At 46.6% G+C, this 19,896-nt stretch overlaps 1 protein-coding gene across 1 annotated transcript in view; it reads right to left on the reverse strand.

Annotated features, from left to right (window-relative positions):
• Positions 1–6,526: 6,526 nt before the first annotated feature.
• Positions 6,527–19,896, reverse strand: part of LOC140191082 (E3 ubiquitin-protein ligase Rnf220-like) — a 44,113-nt gene continuing 30,743 nt past the window's right edge. Inside the window, exons 10-15 of the mRNA XM_072248157.1 lie at positions 18,023–18,155; positions 17,106–17,202; positions 15,051–15,137; positions 12,152–12,266; positions 8,095–8,169; positions 6,527–7,159 (exon numbers count right to left, since the gene is read on the reverse strand). Of these exons, the coding sequence (XP_072104258.1) occupies positions 7,088–7,159; positions 8,095–8,169; positions 12,152–12,266; positions 15,051–15,137; positions 17,106–17,202; positions 18,023–18,155 (579 nt within the window). The 3' untranslated portion in view covers positions 6,527–7,087. The remainder of the gene's footprint in view (positions 7,160–8,094; positions 8,170–12,151; positions 12,267–15,050; positions 15,138–17,105; positions 17,203–18,022; positions 18,156–19,896) is intronic.

Genomic DNA, 19,896 nt, shown 5'->3' on the forward strand with positions numbered 1-19,896 from the left:
GTGGTTCTAGTATCCACATCATAGGAAGGATGTGATGGCACTGGAGAGAGTGCAGAGAACATACACCAGGATCTTCGGTATTCACTAAGGAGGAGGACCTGATAGAGGTATTTAAAGTTATGAGGGGAATAGATAGAGTTGATGTGGATAGGCTTTTTCCATTGAGAGTGGGGGAGATTCAAACAAGAGGACATGAGTTGAGAGCTAAAGGGCAAAAGTTTAGGGGTAACATGAGGGGGAACTTCTTTACTCAGAGAGTGGTAGCTGTGTGGAACGAGCTTCCAGCAGAAATGGTTGAGGCAGGTTCGATGTTGTTGTTTGAAGTTAAATTGGATAGCTATATGGACAGGAAAGGAATGGAGGGTTATGGGCTGAGTGCAGGTCGGTGGGACTAGGTGAGAATAAGAGTTCGGCATGGACTAGAAGGGCCGAGATGGCCTGTTTCTGTGCTGTAATTGTTATATGGTTATATATGATGCTTCCTAGATTGGAGGTCTTTAATCATAGGGGTAAGATGGTGGCACGTACAGACACAGCAGCCTCTCAGAGGCCAACCAAAGGTGTTCTTTTTTAATTGTGTTTTTAATTATTATAGGACTATACTGGACACTGGACTCCAAGAACTACAGGTACAGTAGGTCTACTGTATGTACGAGCTGATCGTCGTATGGAGTTGCTGGCCAGCAGGTCAGAGAAGGAGAAGCTGGCCAGTGGGTTGGAGAAGGAGAAACTAGCTGGTGGGTCAGAGAAGGAGGCAGCTGACGGATCGGAGGAGCCTGATTGGGTTAGGTCGAACTGACCTGGGTGCAGACTGTGTTACTGCCTGCTACTTGAAGGCATTTGAGTTGATGCACGAAGGTGGCGTGCGGTGTAGCCATGGGTGATTATCTTGGATGTTTCTCCTGCCATCGCAAGACCCCGTTGAACATTGATAATGCAAGCTGTTGTAGGCCTGTTTCTCTCTTTTGGTGGTACGACAAGCAAGGCAGCAGCGTGGTCTCATTTGTAGCAAGGACTAGGCCTCAAGCCGGGAAATTGCCTGCTGCCATGGTCCGGGTGAGGAGACACCGGAGGCATTGTAGTATGGCATTCGTGCTCAGCTGGTGGCTGGCCTCTTCCTCGGTGACACCTGACATTGTTTGATCAGTGGAATGACAGGCTGGATTGTTGGGAACTGCACCGTCAATTTGTAGGACATGTTGCTCAGAGTCCTTGACAATAGATGTGTTTTCTTGCGTGACTCTCTTTTTATCTTGCTTTGTTGAATGTGCTGTGTATGTTTTGCACCTTGACCCCAGCTGAACACTGTCTCACTCGGCTGTGTCCATGTATAGTCGGATGATAATTAAACTTGATTTGATTTGATTGGATAAGCTGAGCTTGTTTTTCCTGGAGCAAGGAAGACTCAGGGGTGACCTGACAGATGTTCAAACGCTTATGAGAGGCGCAGATATGGTGAATAATCAAGATCTCTTTCCCAAGATGAGGGCATTAAAGAGGGCTTTGGCTTAAGATGAGAGGAAGGATTCTTAAAGGGGATCTGACGTGTAAGTTTTTTACACAGACAGTAGATTCTATCTGCCGTAGGAGGTGGTGGAATCAGATATAATCACGATGTTTAAGTGGCATTTCGATACACAATTAGATAGTCAATATGTAGAAGCATCTGGTCCTAATGCATAGATGGGCAAAAAAATGTAAGGGAAAAAAATGTTAGATGGCTCTGAGCCTGTATTTACTGGAGTTTAGAAAAATGAGGAGGGATTCTTATTGAAACGTATCGAATATTGGAAGCATAGATAGCGTGGACATGGAGAGGACTTTTCCTGCAGTGACGGAATCTTGGACTAGTGGGAACAGACCCAGAATAGAAGGACGTTCCTTTAGAACAGAGATGAAGTGGAATTTCTTGGGCTAGAGGGTGGTGAATTCATTGCCCCAGATGGCTGTGGACACAGGGAGAAGGTAGGAGGAGGAGGCTGAGAGGGATAATAAATCAGACATGACGGAGTGGTGGTGAAGACTCAATGAACCAATGGCCTAATTCTGCTCCTATGTCTTATGATCGAAAAGTCAGCATGGACATGGTGGATCAGAGGCACTGGTTCTCTATGCATGATTCAAGGACCCCATGGATACTGGGGGATTTCTGATGTTCAATTATAAACTGGGAGAGAATAATTTCAGGGGAAAAGCTGGGCACAACTTCTGATGTGTGTTCAAGAGAACTTACCTGATCATTAAGCTCCAGTGAGCAAGGAGATATTATTGGACTTCATTCCAGGAAATGAGCCAGGTCACAAGAAGCAAGGATCCCAGGTAGGGGACACCTAGGGAATGGTGATCACATTAAAGTATATGGGAAACATGGATCATTCCATGGTAACAATTGTCAACTGGACCAATTTCAATGGGATCAGGTAGACCTAACTGGGATAAATTGGGATCACATGCTGGGAGACAAAGTTATAATTGAATCAAATTCCCAAGAGTAATGGTGTTTCAGCTACCACTGAAATACATTTCTTGATGGAAGACGGTAGGGAAATTAAAATGGGAATTTCTTGGACAACCAGAAGGAGGCAGTAGAAAAGAGCAGGTCCATTTAAGAAATTTGGTCCCATTTTAGGACTGTTTGTCAGGAGTTCAGATCTGCTGATTTGGATTAACTCAGTCCCGTTTAAAGCTTTTGGTGGTGTCTTCTTCTTGAGTGTCAATAGACAATAGACAATAGACAATAGGTGCAGGAGTAGGCCATTCGGCCCTTCAAGCCAGCACCGCCATTCACTGTGATCATGGCTGATCATCCACAATCAGTATCCAGTTCCTGCCTTATCCCCATAAGCTTCGATTCTGCTATCTTTAAGAGCTCTATCCATCTCTTTTTTGAAAGCATCCAGAGACTTGGCCTCCACAGCCTTCTGGGGCAGAGCATTCCATATATCCACCACTCTCTGGGTGAAAAAGTTTTTCTTCAACTCCGTTCTAAATGGCCTACCCCTTATTCTTAAACTGTGGCCTCTGTTTCTGGACTCACCCATCAGCGGGAGCATGCTTCCTGCCTCCAGCGTGTCCAATCCCTTAATAATCTTACATGTTTCAATAACGTCAGGGAGCTCGGCACCAGATTGGTGCAGTTATTGGTGCGGTTCTAGCCATTGCATCTGTGGATGGGGCACCGGGACAAATGGACATTTCTCACCTCCCTCCACTCAGCCTCTGTCAGACAGACGATGAGCAAGTGGTTCCAGGCCACAATGAGGGCATGAGGGGTGAGGGGGCGGTGGCGGGTTGACGGGTTGATTTTGGGAGAAGATGGGCAATCCCCCAATGACCCAGTATCCACAAATCCCACTCCTGACTGAATTCATCCATGGGGTCCCAGCTTCCCTTCATCCTAGCAACAGACAGATATCCCACTCACAGAGCAAGAACGGGCTTTATTTGAATAGGACAGTTAGAAGACATTGACTGGAATGATCTGACAAGACACCAATCATTGTTTAAGATCTCCAGAACCAGCACACTGTGTGTAGATTGCCAACAATTCTCCACCTCACTTGGTTCTCTTCTAATCAGTCATGTTAGTTTTCCCTCCATTCCAGTGGCAGGAGCCACCACTCTCACTCCAAGACCGTTCTTCAGATGTTTGCTTTTTGGCTACCTCAGGAGCTGTTGTCCCACCTACACATGAACTCCTTCCCACCTCTCATGTCCGCACCCAAGAAAAATTCAAGCTGATTTTGCCCCCTCACCATAATTCAGGGACCACATTACGCAGACCCACTAAAATGGGCAGGAGGCACGAGAGCCTGTGAGCCCCCAGGTCGGTGAGTTCTGGGGTTAGAGGTCAATGCGAGTCCGTAGTTCCAAGTCCAGTGATTGGAAATCCTGGGGTCCATATTGAAGGTTGGGGTCTATAGAGGGCTCATGCAAATCCAGAATTTGAAGCCCAGATTTCAAAGTCCTGTGATTAGTGAGTCCTGGGGTCGATACTGAAAGTCAAAGCCCAAAGATGGAAAACAGCTGTCGGGGAAGTTGAGGCCCTGATGCCAGCCTGTCCTTAGGTTGGAGACCTGTCTGTGTCTGTCTGTTGAGTGGGTAGGAGGGAGGAAAGGGGTTTATTTTGGTTCTGTTGTATAGTTTTGTCACTGTTGTTGTGATATTGCATTGTTTCTGTTTATGGGCGTGTTATGTTGGCGCCAAAGTGGGTGGTAACACTTGCGGGCTGTCCCCAGCACATCTTTGGGTTGTGTTGGTTGTTAACGCAAAATGACACATTTCACCGTATATTTTGATGTACATGGGATAAATAAGTCTGAATTTGACCGCATCTAGAACCACCCTCCATAGGCTGGGTCTTCACAGGAGCCTTGGACAGAGGTGGAAACTGGAAATGACAGAACTCATTCCAAACATGGGCTGGGAGTCCCACAGACAGAGCTAGAAGCCTTCACTCCACTCCCTTTTCCTCAGAAAGGCCTCTGTTTCCAGTAGCTCAGAATGCTGTCTCTGATTAAGTTGTCGGCAGTCCCACACTCCTATCCTCTCCCCTTAGTCCAGCCTGTTTCCTTCAGATACTATACATACCCAGCTCCCTTTCATACCCTTCAATGGATTCTTGCTTAACAAGGGTGTCAAAGATGTCGGGGAGAAGGCTGGAGAATGGGGTTCAGAGGGATAATAAATCAGCAGTGATTGAATGGTAGAGCAGACTCGATGGACCAAATGACATAATTTTGCTCCTATGTCTTATTGCCTTACGGTTTTATGATCAATGGAATTTGTCTTCTCTCTCCACATACTACCACTGACTGTATGAAATTCTTTATTCACAAGCCTCTGCAGCTATAGGTTTTTATGCCAGGATTGCTCCCACTGAGTCAATGATACCGAAGTGAGTTCAGGGCAATTCCCAAAACAATTGGGGCCATACCATCTTCTCACTGCTGCCATCTGGCATGAGGTTCAGAGGCTTAAGGTCACACAGCACCAAGTTCAACCACTCAACCATTCAAACCATGAACAAGCTAACACAACCTTAATCACTACCTCAGTATAGTTACACTGTAACTACAATGGACTTGGATTTTATTTTTCTAATTGTGTTCGTTCTTCATTTACAGTATTTTGTTATGTTTATGATTTTTGGCGAATATCGTGCCTCTAAGGCGGAAGGAGAGAGAGTAGTGCATCTGTGCGTGCGCAGCCCTCTGGTGAAAAATGATATCGTATCTGTTAAATAGGGGCTGTGGACAATTCTGATTTGATGGAGAATGGACATGAAAGCACAGAGGAACATCTGGAAAAATTTCTGAAACGCTCGTACGCTGCTGTCGTTACTGCGTGGTCGGGAATCTTTCGGAGGGTAGGCCTCAAAATCCCCGGCTTTGCCTGCTGTTGGTAACCGAGGTTGAGGTCGAATCGTTCAGACAGAGATGGCGCTCGGTACTCGGTGTCGGAGAGCTGATCAGAGCTCGAAGTTTTTGGATGACTCAGAGACGGATTGTGGTCGGCATGGCAGGGAGAGTTCTTCCTTCTCCCGTCTGCGTGAGATGTGGGACATTTGAGAGACTTTGAACTTTTACTGTGCTCATGGACTTCTTCATCAAGTTATGGTATTGTTGCACTGTTGTAACTATATGTTATAATTATGTGGTTTTGTCAGTTTTTTCTGTCTTGGTCTGTCCTGTCTTTTGTGATATCACACCAGAGGAAATATTGTATCATTTCTTAATGCATGCATTACTAAATGAATATAAAAGAGGACTACGTGTCTTCATAATCTAAAAAAATAATCTAATTATATGTGCCTGCAAGTAGGTTTTTCATTGCACCTGCGCATAGATATACTTGTGCAGATGAAAATAAATGTGACTTTGACTTTGTAAAATGAGATGATTTTGCACACCACCAACACTAAAACATGGGAACTCCTCAAAGCAGTTACCAAATCTTACTGACTGAACAAACGCTCCCAACTTTGGCTTCAAATGGGTCTTTGCAGGTCCCACAGGGAGGCGAAGGCCGGTACAAAAGCTATTCTTTATTCATTCATTTGGATCTGGTTGTTGAAGACACGGCTGGTATTTATTACACAACCCTCACCATCCTTAAAATGGTAGTGAACATTCTCGAACTGGATCCTCAAGGGCAATTTGACTAGTATAGGCAGTAAATCGAACCCCACAGGAGGAAGTCATGGGTGGAATTCCCAACCAGACATCTCCTAGCATGGATCATGATCAGGGATGAGATGTTGGTGCAGGGTTACCATAGCAACCAGGTCTTACTTTGCCACTGTTCCTGAGGAAACCTAGGGTGGAGGCACAGAGAGTAAAACTAAGTGTAGAAACCCCAAACTAAAACCAAAAATTCCAGAGGAGTGATTAGATCATTCACCGACAGGTCCAGAGTTAGAGGCCTGCTATTCGGTGATTGGTGGATTCTAGATTGATGCTGAGGACCGAGGCCCAAATTTCAAATCAGAAGTCCACAAGTCAAGGCCCTTTGGCTGAACCCCCGAGTTTGTAAAATACAGTGAGTTCGCTGGAGTAGTCAAAGGCCCAATGTCTGTGTATCTGCGTGCGAATCCAAGTCCAAATCCAGGTTCACTGGAGGCTAGAGGCCGAAGAATATGGACCGTCTTGGGATCAGAGGGCCATGTATGTGTGTGGTTGGGAGGGAGGAACAGGGGCTTGTTTTACTCTTGTTGTTTTGTTCCTGCTCTGTTGTGTTCTGTGTTGTTCTGCTGAGCATTGTGAACATGCTATGTTGGTGCCAGAATGTGTGGCGTGTGGCTTTGAGTGTGTTGGTTGTGAACACAAATGACACATTTCACTGTATGTTCCAATGTATACGCGACAAATAAACTTGAGTCTTGGAAAATGCTTCTCCTGCGGCCTTTGAGCTGGTGATGGTCAACATTTCACACTGAGACTTGGCCCTTGCCTCCGGGAGGCTGTTCTCCATGTCTCGAGGTTTAACCATGCTGTTGTTTCAGGGACAAAGCACCGATGAGAAGTCTTTCAGCGGCAGTGAGGTACCTGTGGTGGATCAGCTGCAGTAACCCAGCCTGGGAGCCCATCTACAGGTAGATCCTGCGCAGATCGCCAGGGGAGGTGATGGTATTACACTGGGGGCAGAGCTTCTTTGAGCCCTGGAATTAAAAGAGAAAACAGAATTATAGGAAATAGAGGTGCTGAAGACAAATTGGGCCCTTCACCCCACAATATTGTGCTTACTGATATAAACATATTCCACAATCAATCTATCCCTTCCCTCCTACACAGCCCTTAATCCTCCGTTTTTCTTTCATCCATGTGCCCATCTGAGAGTCTCTTAAACATCCCTAATGGACCTGGCTCTACCACCAACCCACGCACGCAGGACTCGCTGTGAAAAAGAACTGCTTCTGAGATCTCCCTTAAATCTTCGTCCACTCACCCGAAAAGGATGTCCTCCGGTTTTGGACGTTGTTGCCCAGGGGAAAGGGCACTGGCTGTCCACTCCATCTGCGCCTGACCACTAACTATGCCAGCTTCCAACTGCAGAGGGCTGTAAACTCAGCCAGCTCTATCATGGGCACTTGCCCGCGCAAAAATGAATCTCAGGGTCCTATATGGTGACATATATGTACTTTGATAACAAGTTTACTTCGAAGTTTGAACTTTAAATTTTATGGATCGATGCTCCATGTCGCATCTCACATTCAACGCCCGGCATTGTTCTCCAAGTGTCAAATAACGCATCCAATTTACCCTGAGATTGGAGGTTCAAAATCAGGATCTTTTGACTTACTGACCACTAGCACTGCTCTCTACTGGGAATGGTACGTGGCCCAGCTAAAAGCTGACTGATAGAGGTACTTTATGATGGAAGACAACACACGACAAATGGACATACTGGTCTCCAAGCAGTAGACTTCCCACAAGAATTAATATCTCTAGGAGAGAAACTTACAATGGATTACTATCAAATATATCTGATATTGATTTTCTAGTCATTTCAGGTATGAATGGGGAGGCTGGGAATGCTCCACAGGAGAAAATACTTTGCTTCCAACACACGACATGAATGTGTCTGTGGTCTTACCAGGGTGCGTAGCCAACATTCCTCACAGTGAATGTGCCAACATTGGATTGATGTTAGGGGTACAGAGTATGATCCCTGCAGAGAGAGAAATGCACACAGAGTTACAGCACAGAGTCCTTCAACCCACTGAATACACACCACCTCCCATTTACATTAATCCGATATTAATCCAAAGTTTAAAGGTTAAAAGTAAATTTATCTTTAAAGAACATATACGTCACACATACAACCTGAGATGCATTTTCCGTTTTATTTTCCACCACACCCATTCAGTTTTTGAATCACAGGCACAACCCTAATCACTAACTCAGTACAGCAACATTATGATCACTTAGATCACTTTGCACTAAATGGACATTCTTTTTTGTTCTAACTGCGTTCTTTCTTTCTGATTTATGATTTCTTCTTGTGAATGACACTTATCTAATGCTATGTGTCTGTGATACTGCTGCAAGTCAGTTTTTCATTGCTCCTGTGCGCATCCAGACTGGGGCATCTGACAATAAACTTTGACTTTGACATTTCTGTCAAATAATCCCTGTTGCCACCTTTAGGGACATTTACTGCGACTAATTAATCTGTCAATTCGAATGTCACTGGGATGTGGGAGGAAACCGGAGCGTCCAAAACAAAACCGAGGGAGAGCGTGCAAACTCCACATAGGCAGCACCGGAGGTCAGGATTGAACCCGGGTTGCTGGGACTCTGAGGCAGCAGCTCTACTACAATGAACACTCAACATGAACCTTTGCCCTTCTCCCTAAGTACTCAGCATGGAATCTCAAACCTTACCATGAATACTCACCCATCAACCTGAATGCTCAGTTTGAAGTATCACCTGAAATAATCAACTGTGGCCTTTTGATGTGAAATACCAGTTAATATGGGGAGACTACCTGCTAGTTTTCCCACCTGCCTCAAACATGTTCCATTTCATTCAAATATTTCCAATTAATGTCCCAATAAAGAAAGTGCCTGAAAAAGAGGAAATTGCACTCCCAGTAACCTTTCACCCCTTGCTTGTCAAGTAGCTACAACTACCTTAAAAGTACTCAGAGACTCTGCTTCCATCACACTTTGAGGAAGAGAGTTCCAAAGACTCATGAACTCTCCGAGAGAAATGATACATCTCATCTCTGTCTAAAATTGGCAGCCCCTTCTTTTTATGTAGCCCCCTGGTTTTAGATTCTGCAACAAGGGGAAATATCCTTCCTATCTAAGCTACTTCCATTTGCCCCTATTTGGCCCAGATCCATCTGAAACCTTCCAACCCATATACCTGTCCAAGTGTCTTTTAAATGTGCCTCAACCTCTTCCTCAGGCACCTTGTTCCATATACCACCACCCTCTGTGTGAAGAAATTGCCCCTCAGGTTCCTCAGTAAATCTCTCCCCTCTCACCTTAAACCTATGCCCTCTAGTTCTCAAATCCCCAACCCTGATACTCCACAGATCAGAAAGTATCAGTGGAGAAACAATTATCAATGTATCAACCTAAAATGTTAACTCGCGCTCTCTGCTTCCGTGGTTAGGTATTCCCAGCATTAAAATAACATCAGAAGCAATTATTAGATACCCCAGAGTCTCTTCTGTGGTTTTTTTTTCTCAGGGGAAGGAATAAAATACTCACTGGGAGTTCTATTAACTGCCACCCAGGATGGACATATTCTTGGATCAGTGCTCACCTCAGGGAGATACTGGGAACTGACTGGGTGACAACCTGGTCTCACACAGAGCTTCCAACTATCTGACATCAACAGCATAGATGGTGTGTTAGTTAAGTTGGTCTGCCAACATACTCTCTTGACAGGAGGTACTCCTTTGAAGTGTCTAAACCACAGGGTGAGGGGTAATTGGACAAAAGACTAAGAGCAATAAAAAATGATTTAAGTTTTATTACTTTATCTGCTGCTTATGTGCTGACATGATGTATTTCTCGAAAGTGGCTTCGTTCAACCCGCAAACAAAACAGAAACCACTACATTCTGAGATATCTTGTTCCAGCTTGCCGATCTCGAAAGAGCAAGTCTATCCCATAGTAAGGCTTTAAAATAATTAGATTATTGCCAAAGGATGTAGTGGGTGGAACAGCTGAAATTATTATTTAGTAATAAATTTTTCCCTAATCCTGCTACTTCAGTGAAGCTGTAATCAGAAGATTTAGAGCTCAGCTCCCCTGCAATGTAACATGAACACACCTCCCGCCTTTCAGGGGACACTCTGAACACAGAGACTGCCTCCGTCCTGTGTTACTCTATGTGTAAACGCTGAACTACAGGGAAGATATCAATAAGATGAAGGAGCACAGAGAAAATTGAAAAGGATGTTGCTGGGACTTGAGGATCTGAGTTATAGGGAAAGGTTAATAGGTTACAACTATTCTTTGGAGTGTCAGAGAATGAGGGGAGATTTGATACAGGTATAAAAAAGTATACCTCTATCAGAAGGGTTGTGGATGGACACACTTCTCTGCCAAAGGAACTGTAAGGCACTCCTTCCCTCTGCTAGCCTGCGGGTCACCCTTGGACAAGGTATAGCACCTGCTTAGCCTCCCCGTACCGGGTCACGTGAAGCCATGGGAGTGGGTGGTGGATGGTCGTATGAGCAGCTAGTGCACATCACAAGTCCTGGTTAAGCAACCACTGATGCCAGACAATTTCTGAAGGGTATTGATAATGGCTAGGTCACTCGTTTTCTAAAGACAATACCCAGAAGGAGGCAATGGCAAGCCACTTCCGTAGAAAAGTTTGCCAGGAACAATCATGATCACAGACAGAAAAAAGAATAAACACAGGTGGAAGACAATGATCACCCACATCATAAGACGTGGCACATGATGATGATGATACAAAATTAAGAGAGATAGCGACAAAGGTAAATACAAGCAGGTTGAGTGAAACTAGAACCAGAGGTCATAGGTTAAAGGTGAAAAGTGAAATATTTAATGGAAATTTGAGGAGGGACTTCTTCACTCAGAAGTTGGTACGTGGCCTTCAATCTCTGAGGATCTATCCTGGGCTCAATATAATACTGCAATTATGAAGAGGGCATGCCAGCAGCTATATTTCATTAAGAATCTGAGGAGATTTGGTATGTCATAAAAGACTCTAGCAAATTTCTGCATGGTGAGCAATTGAATGATGGATCACGGCCCGGTACGGAGGAGCCACTGCACAGGAAAAGCTTGCAGAAGGTTGTAAACTCACCCTGCCCCATCATGGACACGGGTCTCCCCAGCATCAAGGACACCTCCAAAAGGCGGCGTCTCAAAAAGTCGCATCCATCATTAAGGATCTCCACCACCCAGGACTTGCTCTCTTCTCATCGCTACCATCAGAGGATAGGTACAGAAGCTTGAAAATCCATATTAAACATTTTAGGAATAGCTTCTCCCCCTCTGCTATCAGATTTCTGAATGGCCCATAAACGCATGAGCACCACCTCCCTCTTCCTCTTTTGTACTCTTCATTTATTTTTCATTGTGACTTACAGCAATTTTTATGTTTGATAGCAGATGGGAAGTAGTTTCTAAAATGTTGAGAGTGTCTTCAGGTTGCTGTATCTCCTCCCCGACGATAGCAATGAGACGAGGGCAGGTCCTGGGTGGTGAGGGTCCTTACTGATGGATGCCGCATTGTCTTTTGAAACTGTCAAAGGTGGGGAAGCTAGTAGCCTTGATGGAGCTGGATGAGTCTAAAAACTTCAGCAGCATTTTCTGCTCCTGTGCACTGGCGCCTCCATACCGAGCAGCGATACAAGCAGTCAGAATGCTCTCCATGGCACATTGGCAGTTTTCGGGAACCAACCGAATCTCATCAAACTCCTAATGAAGAGGAGCTGATGGTATGCCTTCTTTGTGATTGCATCACTGTGTTTGGCCCTGGGATACTGAAACCCAGGAATACAGCTTAATGTTATGAATACATGATGTTCCCAATTCTTGCATCATTGCCCTGACAAATGAATGCCTTCTTCACCAGCCTGTCTCGTACGTAATAATCCATGATCAGCACTTTTGGGAGAGGAGAGAATGCTTCCACCAGTTACCCTGTTCCTTACCATGCACACATGGCACCTGTAGGTCTCTCTCCTCTGTAACCTCTGAGTGAGCTCATTGATCCTTGCCTTTAAGATCTCCGACGTCACCCCTTCTTCCTCATCCAAGTTTGCCGTCCTGCTGAGAGAGGTTAGGTTATAAATTTCCTAAAACATGGCATAGTGAAAGGCCCCCTCCCTCCAGACCCACATTCGATTGGCCTCAAGTCCCTTAATGAGAGAAGACTTGGAAAACTTGAACCTGCTCTGTCAGGAGGTCTGGAAAAGATGAAGGGCATCTGTAGATCATTCAGCAGCCACCTCTACGCCCCCTCACCTGTCTCACGTGGAGAATTAGTTACCCACCAGCTGCAGTAATGCATCTCTGCCAGTGGTGTCTCCACTGAGCCAGCCATGGGATGGGAATTAAATACAAGGCAGTGGGGAAAGGGGCGGATCGGATTCAGAATCACCTGTACATTGAAACACACAGGAAATGTGTTAACAACCAACACACCCTAAGGATGTACTGGCGGCCGCCCGCAAGTATCACTGCGCATTCCAGTGCCAACGCAGTAGGTCCGCAATGTGCAACAGAACACAGCCACTATGGTAGCTTAGCGGTTAGTGTGACGTGACACTGTTACAGCTCGGCGCCCTCTGGGGTTCGGAGTTCAGTTCCGGCGCTCTCTGTGAGGCGTCTGCACACCCTCCCCCTGGAATATGTGGGTGTTCCACAGGTGCCCCGGTTTCCTCCCACAGTCCAAAGATGTGCTGGGTAGGTTACTTGGTCATTGTGATTAGGTTAGGGTTAATCGTGTTTGTCGAGAGTTGCTGGGCCAGATACTCGTGGTGTATCACTAAATAAATAAAATGACACAAGCAGCAGCACCAACAACAGGCCAACAGAAAGCAGCCCCTTTCCCACCCGCTCCCTCTCACACACACAGACAGATCTCCAGCCCCTGGACAGGCTGACTCTAGGCCTCCAGGTTCTCAGACGTGCAGACATTGGGATCCCAACCTCCAGTGCCTGGCCCGGAGTCAAAGACATTTTGTAGGCAGATTTGAGTTATAAAGAAAGCTTCCAAGCTGAGCACCCTGGTGGGGAATAGGCCTGTTACAGACACCCAGGGAACAAGGCTCGGGAGGAGGTGTGGGAAGGACAGAGGTACAGCTGGAATCCGTGCTGGATTGGAGGATGCCCCCTCCTGTCGCTGCTACGCTTTGTGTTCACTCACTAGAAGACAAGCTGGCTCGCCCATGGCCGACCCACCGTGAGACAAACTGACTTGCCTTCATCTGCTGAACCGGAGTGAGATGAGGAACTGCTATGTACTTGCTCTTGAGGAAACGTGGCTCCAGGAAAGCACCCCATTTGCCCCATTAATCTTCAGGCCATGCCACTTAGCGACTTGTACTAATAATATTTTTTGTGACTGCATGTGCCGTCGTAGCTATGGTTTGATTGTACATACTGTGCTTTGCACCTTGGCCTTGGAGAAACACTGCTTCATTTATCTGTACCTAAGTGCATGGTGAATGGCAATTAAACTTGAACTTGAAGTGCTGGGAAACATAGCGCCTGTCAGTTGTTAGCGAGTGAGAATCCTACAGTCTGTTCTGGAAGCTGCCCAATCGAGTCTCCTGATGTCAGCAGCGACCTTTCAAACAACAAGAGAAGCGAGCAACACTCTACCACACAGTTGTTCCCCCCCCCCCCCAGTTAGACCGAGAGAGGTCAACTATCATCCTTAGTTGCTGCAATGTTAGTCAGGAAGGGCAGAAGTGGACAACAGTGACATCACTAGGTGCATGTCTAACGCCTGCAAAGTAGCGGTTAGCGATCGCTGCAGTCTGTGCAGTGTTTTAACATTCTTCCCATGACCGCGTGAGCTTTCTCCAATAGCTCCAGTTTCCTCCCACATTCCAAGGATGTACAGTTACGGTCAGTGAGCCGTGGGCACGCTATGTTGGCGGTGGATGTGCGGCGACACTTGCAGGCTGCCCAGCACCATCTTCGCTGATGTGATTTGACACATTTCATTCCACGTTTCGGTGAACACGTGACCGATAAAGCTCAGCTTCATCTGATTACAGTTAGACTCCAATAATCTGACAAACTCGGGTTAGATTGGGCCGGCAGTTTCTCCAAATGGTTGGATGTGATTCCCTATTAATACCCAACACATTTTAAATTTGTGTTTTTAAGGTGTTGAACAGTTCCATAATAAGCATCCTCAGAGTACCAGGTAAGTTTAAAGGGAGATCTGATGAGTGGGAAAGGAGTGTGACAAACGTTCTCTGGTGAGATAAAGATAAACTTTATTTGTTACAACTACATTGAAACATCAGAGAAATACGTCATTTGATTCAAACCATCTGCAGGGATTGAGTGGGTCAGCCCACAAGTGTTGCCACACTTCCAGTGCCAACACAGCATGCCCACAACGTACCAACTCTAACCATGCATCTTTGGAACATGGGAGGAAACGGGAAGAAACCCATGTGGTCCAAGGGAGAATGTGCAATTCCTTTCAGGCAGTGGTGGGAATTAAATCCCGATTTGTGATCCTGGCATTGTAAAGCATTTGCACTAATGACAATGCTGCCACGCCATCCCTAAACGGGATTTCAAAACAATCGGATGTAGGATTATCTACATCCTGCTGGAGTGTGTCAGTGACAACTCAGCTTATGGGTGATGGCAGTAATGCTGTAAATGGTGTCTGATCTCCCATCTGACTTCTCCATTCCCTCATTGTCTGTGGAATTTGCCCATGAACAGACCATTGGAAAAATGAACTATGAAGGAGAGAGAAGTCCATCAAAGAAGGTCGAGTTGCGGTGAGTAACAACAACCCATTCCCCCTAACTCACTCACGGCATGTGTCAGATCAGACGCCCGAGAAGCGGAACTTGCCTCAGCACGGCAGCATCCTTATCCAGTGCTTCCGTCAGCCTCTGTGAGTGTCCTTCCAGGCTCTCCGCCGTGGGGCACCTGCACGGGCTCCAGTCAAGGGAACAGTGGGAGCTGGGGGAGAGGGTCTCCAGTGAAAGGTCATGGGAGGAATGTCAGCCACATGAGGCATCAAACCTGAATCTTCCTGTACACACACCCCGTACACACTGCACCCCTCGTACACACACCCTGTACGCACTCCCCATACACACTCCATGTACACGCTCCCCGTATGTACTCCATGTACATGCACCCCGTACACACTGCACTCCTCGTACACACACCCCATGTGCACTCCCCGTACGCACTCCATGTATACACTCCCCATACGCACTCCCCATACACACCCCATGTACACACACCCCGTACGCACTGCACCCCTCATACATGCATCCCATGTGCACTCCCCGAACACACTCCATGTACACACACCACTCCTCGTACACACACCCCGTACGCACTCCCCTTATGCACTCTATGTACACACACCCTGTACACACTGCAGTCCTCGTACACACACTCCGTGCGCACCCCCATACGCATTCCATGTACACACCCCTTGTATGCACTCCATGTACACACACCCTGTAAACACTGCACTCCTCGTACACACATCCCGTGTGCACTCCCCATACACACTCCATGTACACACACCCTGTACACACTGCACTCCTCATACACACACCCTGTACGCACTCCATGTATGTACTCCCCGTATGCACTCCCCACATATACTCCTTGTGAACACTCCCTGTACAGACACTGCACACACTCCCCATACACAATCTCCACATACACACCTTGTGAACACTCCCTGTACAGACACCGCGCACACTCCTCATACACACTCCCAGTACACACTCCCCGTACACACTCCTCACATACACACAGCTTATGCACACTCCTTGTACACATTTCCCATACACACTCCATGTACACACTGAACATACACACTCCTTGCGCACACTTCTCGTACACACACCTCGTACACACACCCTGTTCACACTCCCCGTTCATTCCTTCCGAACAATCCCTTTACCCACTCCTCATACACACTCCTTGTACGCACTTCATGTACGCATTCCTTGTACACGGTCTCCATACACAATCTCGGTACTTTCCGTGTACACACACCTTGTACACACTCCCCACACACACTCCCCACACACTCTCCTTGTGAACACTCCCCGTGCACACACCTCATACACACTCCCTCTACACGCTCCCTGTACACACTCAGCATACACGCTCCACATTCAGTTTCCACCCACATTATCCATGTATACCCTCCTTGACTTGCTGAATATTTTCTTCCAAGACCCTCACCCAGGCTCTGTTATCCAATTTCCTTCCCTCCGTCCCCACCTACCCAGCTCCCTTACCAGTTCTCCACTCTCCTTTCTTGTCAGACTGTATTGTTTGCCTCCACACCTCTGTTGCTATCCCCATGATTCCCTCATCCACCACGTGCCAATCAACTGCCCCTCACCTGGGTTGACCTACTGCGTGCCAGCTCCCCGCCCACCTCTACTCTAACTCACTCCCAAGCCCGAAGCACCGGCTGCCTCACCCTCCACTGGCTTCCACCAGTTGAAAGTTCTTTTGCTGGGGTTTCAGCAGCCGTTAGTGTCTTGAAGGCACAAAGTCACTGCAGCAACGGGTATCTCAGCATATTCTCCTCTGACCTCAGGCCTCTTTTATTCAAAGTATGAACTACTGTCACTTTGCTTTGCCCCATCATTTCCCACTAGGTGTTCTGCTAGTTATTTTGGCAATGTATCTGACCATTTGCCGCATTGAACCTTAGTAGAACAATGTCATCTGTGTCATTGCTGTCTCTTTTCCCACAGTCTTGCAGGTCATTATTGTCTCTCTAAATCCTTAATAAGGACTTCGATCAACCGTGTCGAGACCATAAGATATAGCCGCAAATTAGACCATTCGGCCTATCGGCACTGCTTGCTCTACCATACTGCGTTCATCTGTAGATCAAAAAAAAATGAGTGCAAAGGATACTTAAATGTAGGAAAAACTGGCAGTTCATCCACATTGGGCTCCAGATCTCCATCACTGCCTCGGCCTGTCAAGCCCAGTGCTGTACGAGAGTTTGACCCTGTGATAAACAGTAACAGCAAGAAATGGCTATTTACAGTAACGTCACCGACGATGGCAAAGGGTGCAAGTTTGCTGACATGTTAGTCCATGATAATTTAAGGTGACCTGGAAAAGGATTATTGGACGCACAAAGATGGCAGGACGGTTGGGCCTATTACAGAGCTGGACAGGGAGCTCGGAGAGTGAAAGGGGTTAGGATCTGGTAGCTGAAGACACGGCTTGGAGTGAAGGGAACCAGGAACCTGCCGTGCCCAGGACTGGAGGAGGGTGAAAAAACAGAGAACTTTAGGGATGCAGAAGATCTCACAGACAGGAGGCACAAGCTGTGAAGGGACCACAACAAGAACTTTAAAATCTTTGTAGTGATAGTCTGGGAGCCAGTGATGGGGTGATGGGATTGATATGAGCAACACACACAAAGTGCCGGAGGAATTCAGCGGGTCAGGTAGCAACTATGGAGGGGTATAAACAGTTGACCTTATGGGCTGAGACCCTTCATCAGGACTTGAAAACATCAACTGTTTATTCTTTTCCATAGATGCTGCCTGACCTGCTGAGTTCCTCCAGCATTTTGTATGCCTTGCTCTGGATTTCCAGCATCTGCAGACTCAGTCAATGTGAATTAGGATCCAGGCAGCAGAGATTTGGAAGAGTTCCTGCTTGCTGAGGGTGGAATTTGGAATTCAGCCAAGATTAGGAGTTGCTAACGGCAAAACTGGCAGGGCACTGGGGTTACAGGTCTCAGCAGCCCCAATCATCTAAAACCAGACAATGAACTTGCACAGCAGGAACAGGATGAGCTTCAAGCTGCCTCTTACCTTTCAGTCCCAGCAAAGGCAGTGGATTGTTCCTGCCCACGCTCCGAAACACATATTCCACATAGCGGCTTCCAGGAAAGCCGTCTTCCTCCGCATCCGGGAACCTGGGATCCTTGGTAAAGAGGCTGGCGATCTGCAGGACCAAAATGGAACGAGAGTGTTGCGGCAGATCAGCCTCCAGTAAAGGAAGTGGAAAGAAACAGCAAATGACAGGAGCCATCAAATGATTCAGAATGACAGCTGGTGATGATATGGGTTAATCTTGTTGTGTGGATCAGCAAAAGGTCTTAGTTAATTGATTGAAAATGGGAATGTGACCATATTACATTATATGATTACTATAATGAAAGACCACAGTACCATGATTACTATAATTATGATAAGTGCTCATATTACATTACACTTCTTTTGCTTTGAGAGTTTTACGCCATGACTTCCCTGTAATAAAGTTGCTATGTTACACTGTCACTTTGGCAAGTGCAATGTGAACATTCACTTTGAGAGGATCAGAATATAAAAGCAAAGATGTTACGCTGAGGCGTGCTAAGGTATTGGTCAGACCGCACTTGGAGCATCGTGAACAGTTTTGGGCTCTTTGTCTAAGAAACAGTTAGACAGGATCCAGAGGAGTTTCACGAGAATGATCCTGGGAATGAAAGGATTAATGTTTGAGGAACGTTTGATGGCTCTAGGCCTGTACTCGCTGGAGCTTAGAAGAATGAGGATGAGGGGAGGGATCTCATTGAAACCAATTGAATATTGAAAGGCCTAGATAGAGGGAATGTGGAGAAGATGTTTCCTACAGTGCAGGAGTCTTGGACCAGAGGGCACAGCCTCAGAATAGAAGAATGTCCCTTTAGAACAGGGGCGAGGAGGTGTTCTTTAAGGTGTTAACTTTGTGGAATTCTTTGCCACAGATGGTTGTGGAGGCCAGGTCATTGAGTATATTTAAAGTGAAGGTTGATAGGTTCTTGACTAGTAAGGCTGTCAAAGGTTATCGGGAGAAAGCAGGAGAGAGAGATGATAAATCAGCTGAGATAGAATGATGGAGCAGACTCAACAGGCTGAATGGCCTAATTTTGCTCCTATGTCTTGGGCTCTAATGGTCTACAGTCATTGGTTCTCTTTTGCTAACCAGCCTTAGTGGATCAAGTTGTGGTCAGCAGATTTTGCTAACTTCTGGTAATTTTTCCAGCCTCCCTTCTCTCTTTTTCCATATCCCATTCTGGCTCCCCTAACTCTTTCACTTCCCCTCACCTGCTCATCACCTCCCTCTGATGCCCCTCCTTCTTCCCTTTCTTCCATGGTCCACTCTCCTCTCCAGCAGATTCCTTCTCCTTCAGCCTTTTCCCTGTTCCACCTATCACCTCCCCCACCAACACACCTTCCTCATCACCTGGTCTCCTCTATTACCTGCCAGCTTGTACTCCAGCCGCTCCCCACATCTTGTTCTGGCTTCTTCTCCCTTCCTTTCCGGTCTTGATAAGCGGTCCCCAGCCCGAAACGTTGACTGCTTATTTCCTCCATAGATGCAGCCTGACCTGTAGAGTTCCTCCAGCATTTTGTGTGTGTGTGTGTGTGTGTGTGTGTGTGTGTGTGCGCGCGCGCGCGTGTGTGTGTGTGTGTGTGCGTGTGTGTGTGTGTGTGTGTGTGTTTTTCACTAATCACAGCTGTTATACGTATTTTAATGCTAACTAATGCATGCTGATGAAGATGATGCAAAGAGAGCAGCTGGTGATGGCGGTATGGCTGGTAGAGACCCTGCACCATAACCCTGGTGACCCGGTTCAGTCCCGACCCCAGGTCCTGTCTGGCTGCAGCTTGCACGTTACCATCTGGGTTTCCCCCTTGCTACTTCGGTTCCCTCCCACATC

Source organism: Mobula birostris, chromosome 32 (assembly GCF_030028105.1).
Source record: "Mobula birostris isolate sMobBir1 chromosome 32, sMobBir1.hap1, whole genome shotgun sequence".
In the NCBI taxonomy this organism is placed as follows: Eukaryota; Metazoa; Chordata; class Chondrichthyes; order Myliobatiformes; family Myliobatidae; genus Mobula; species Mobula birostris.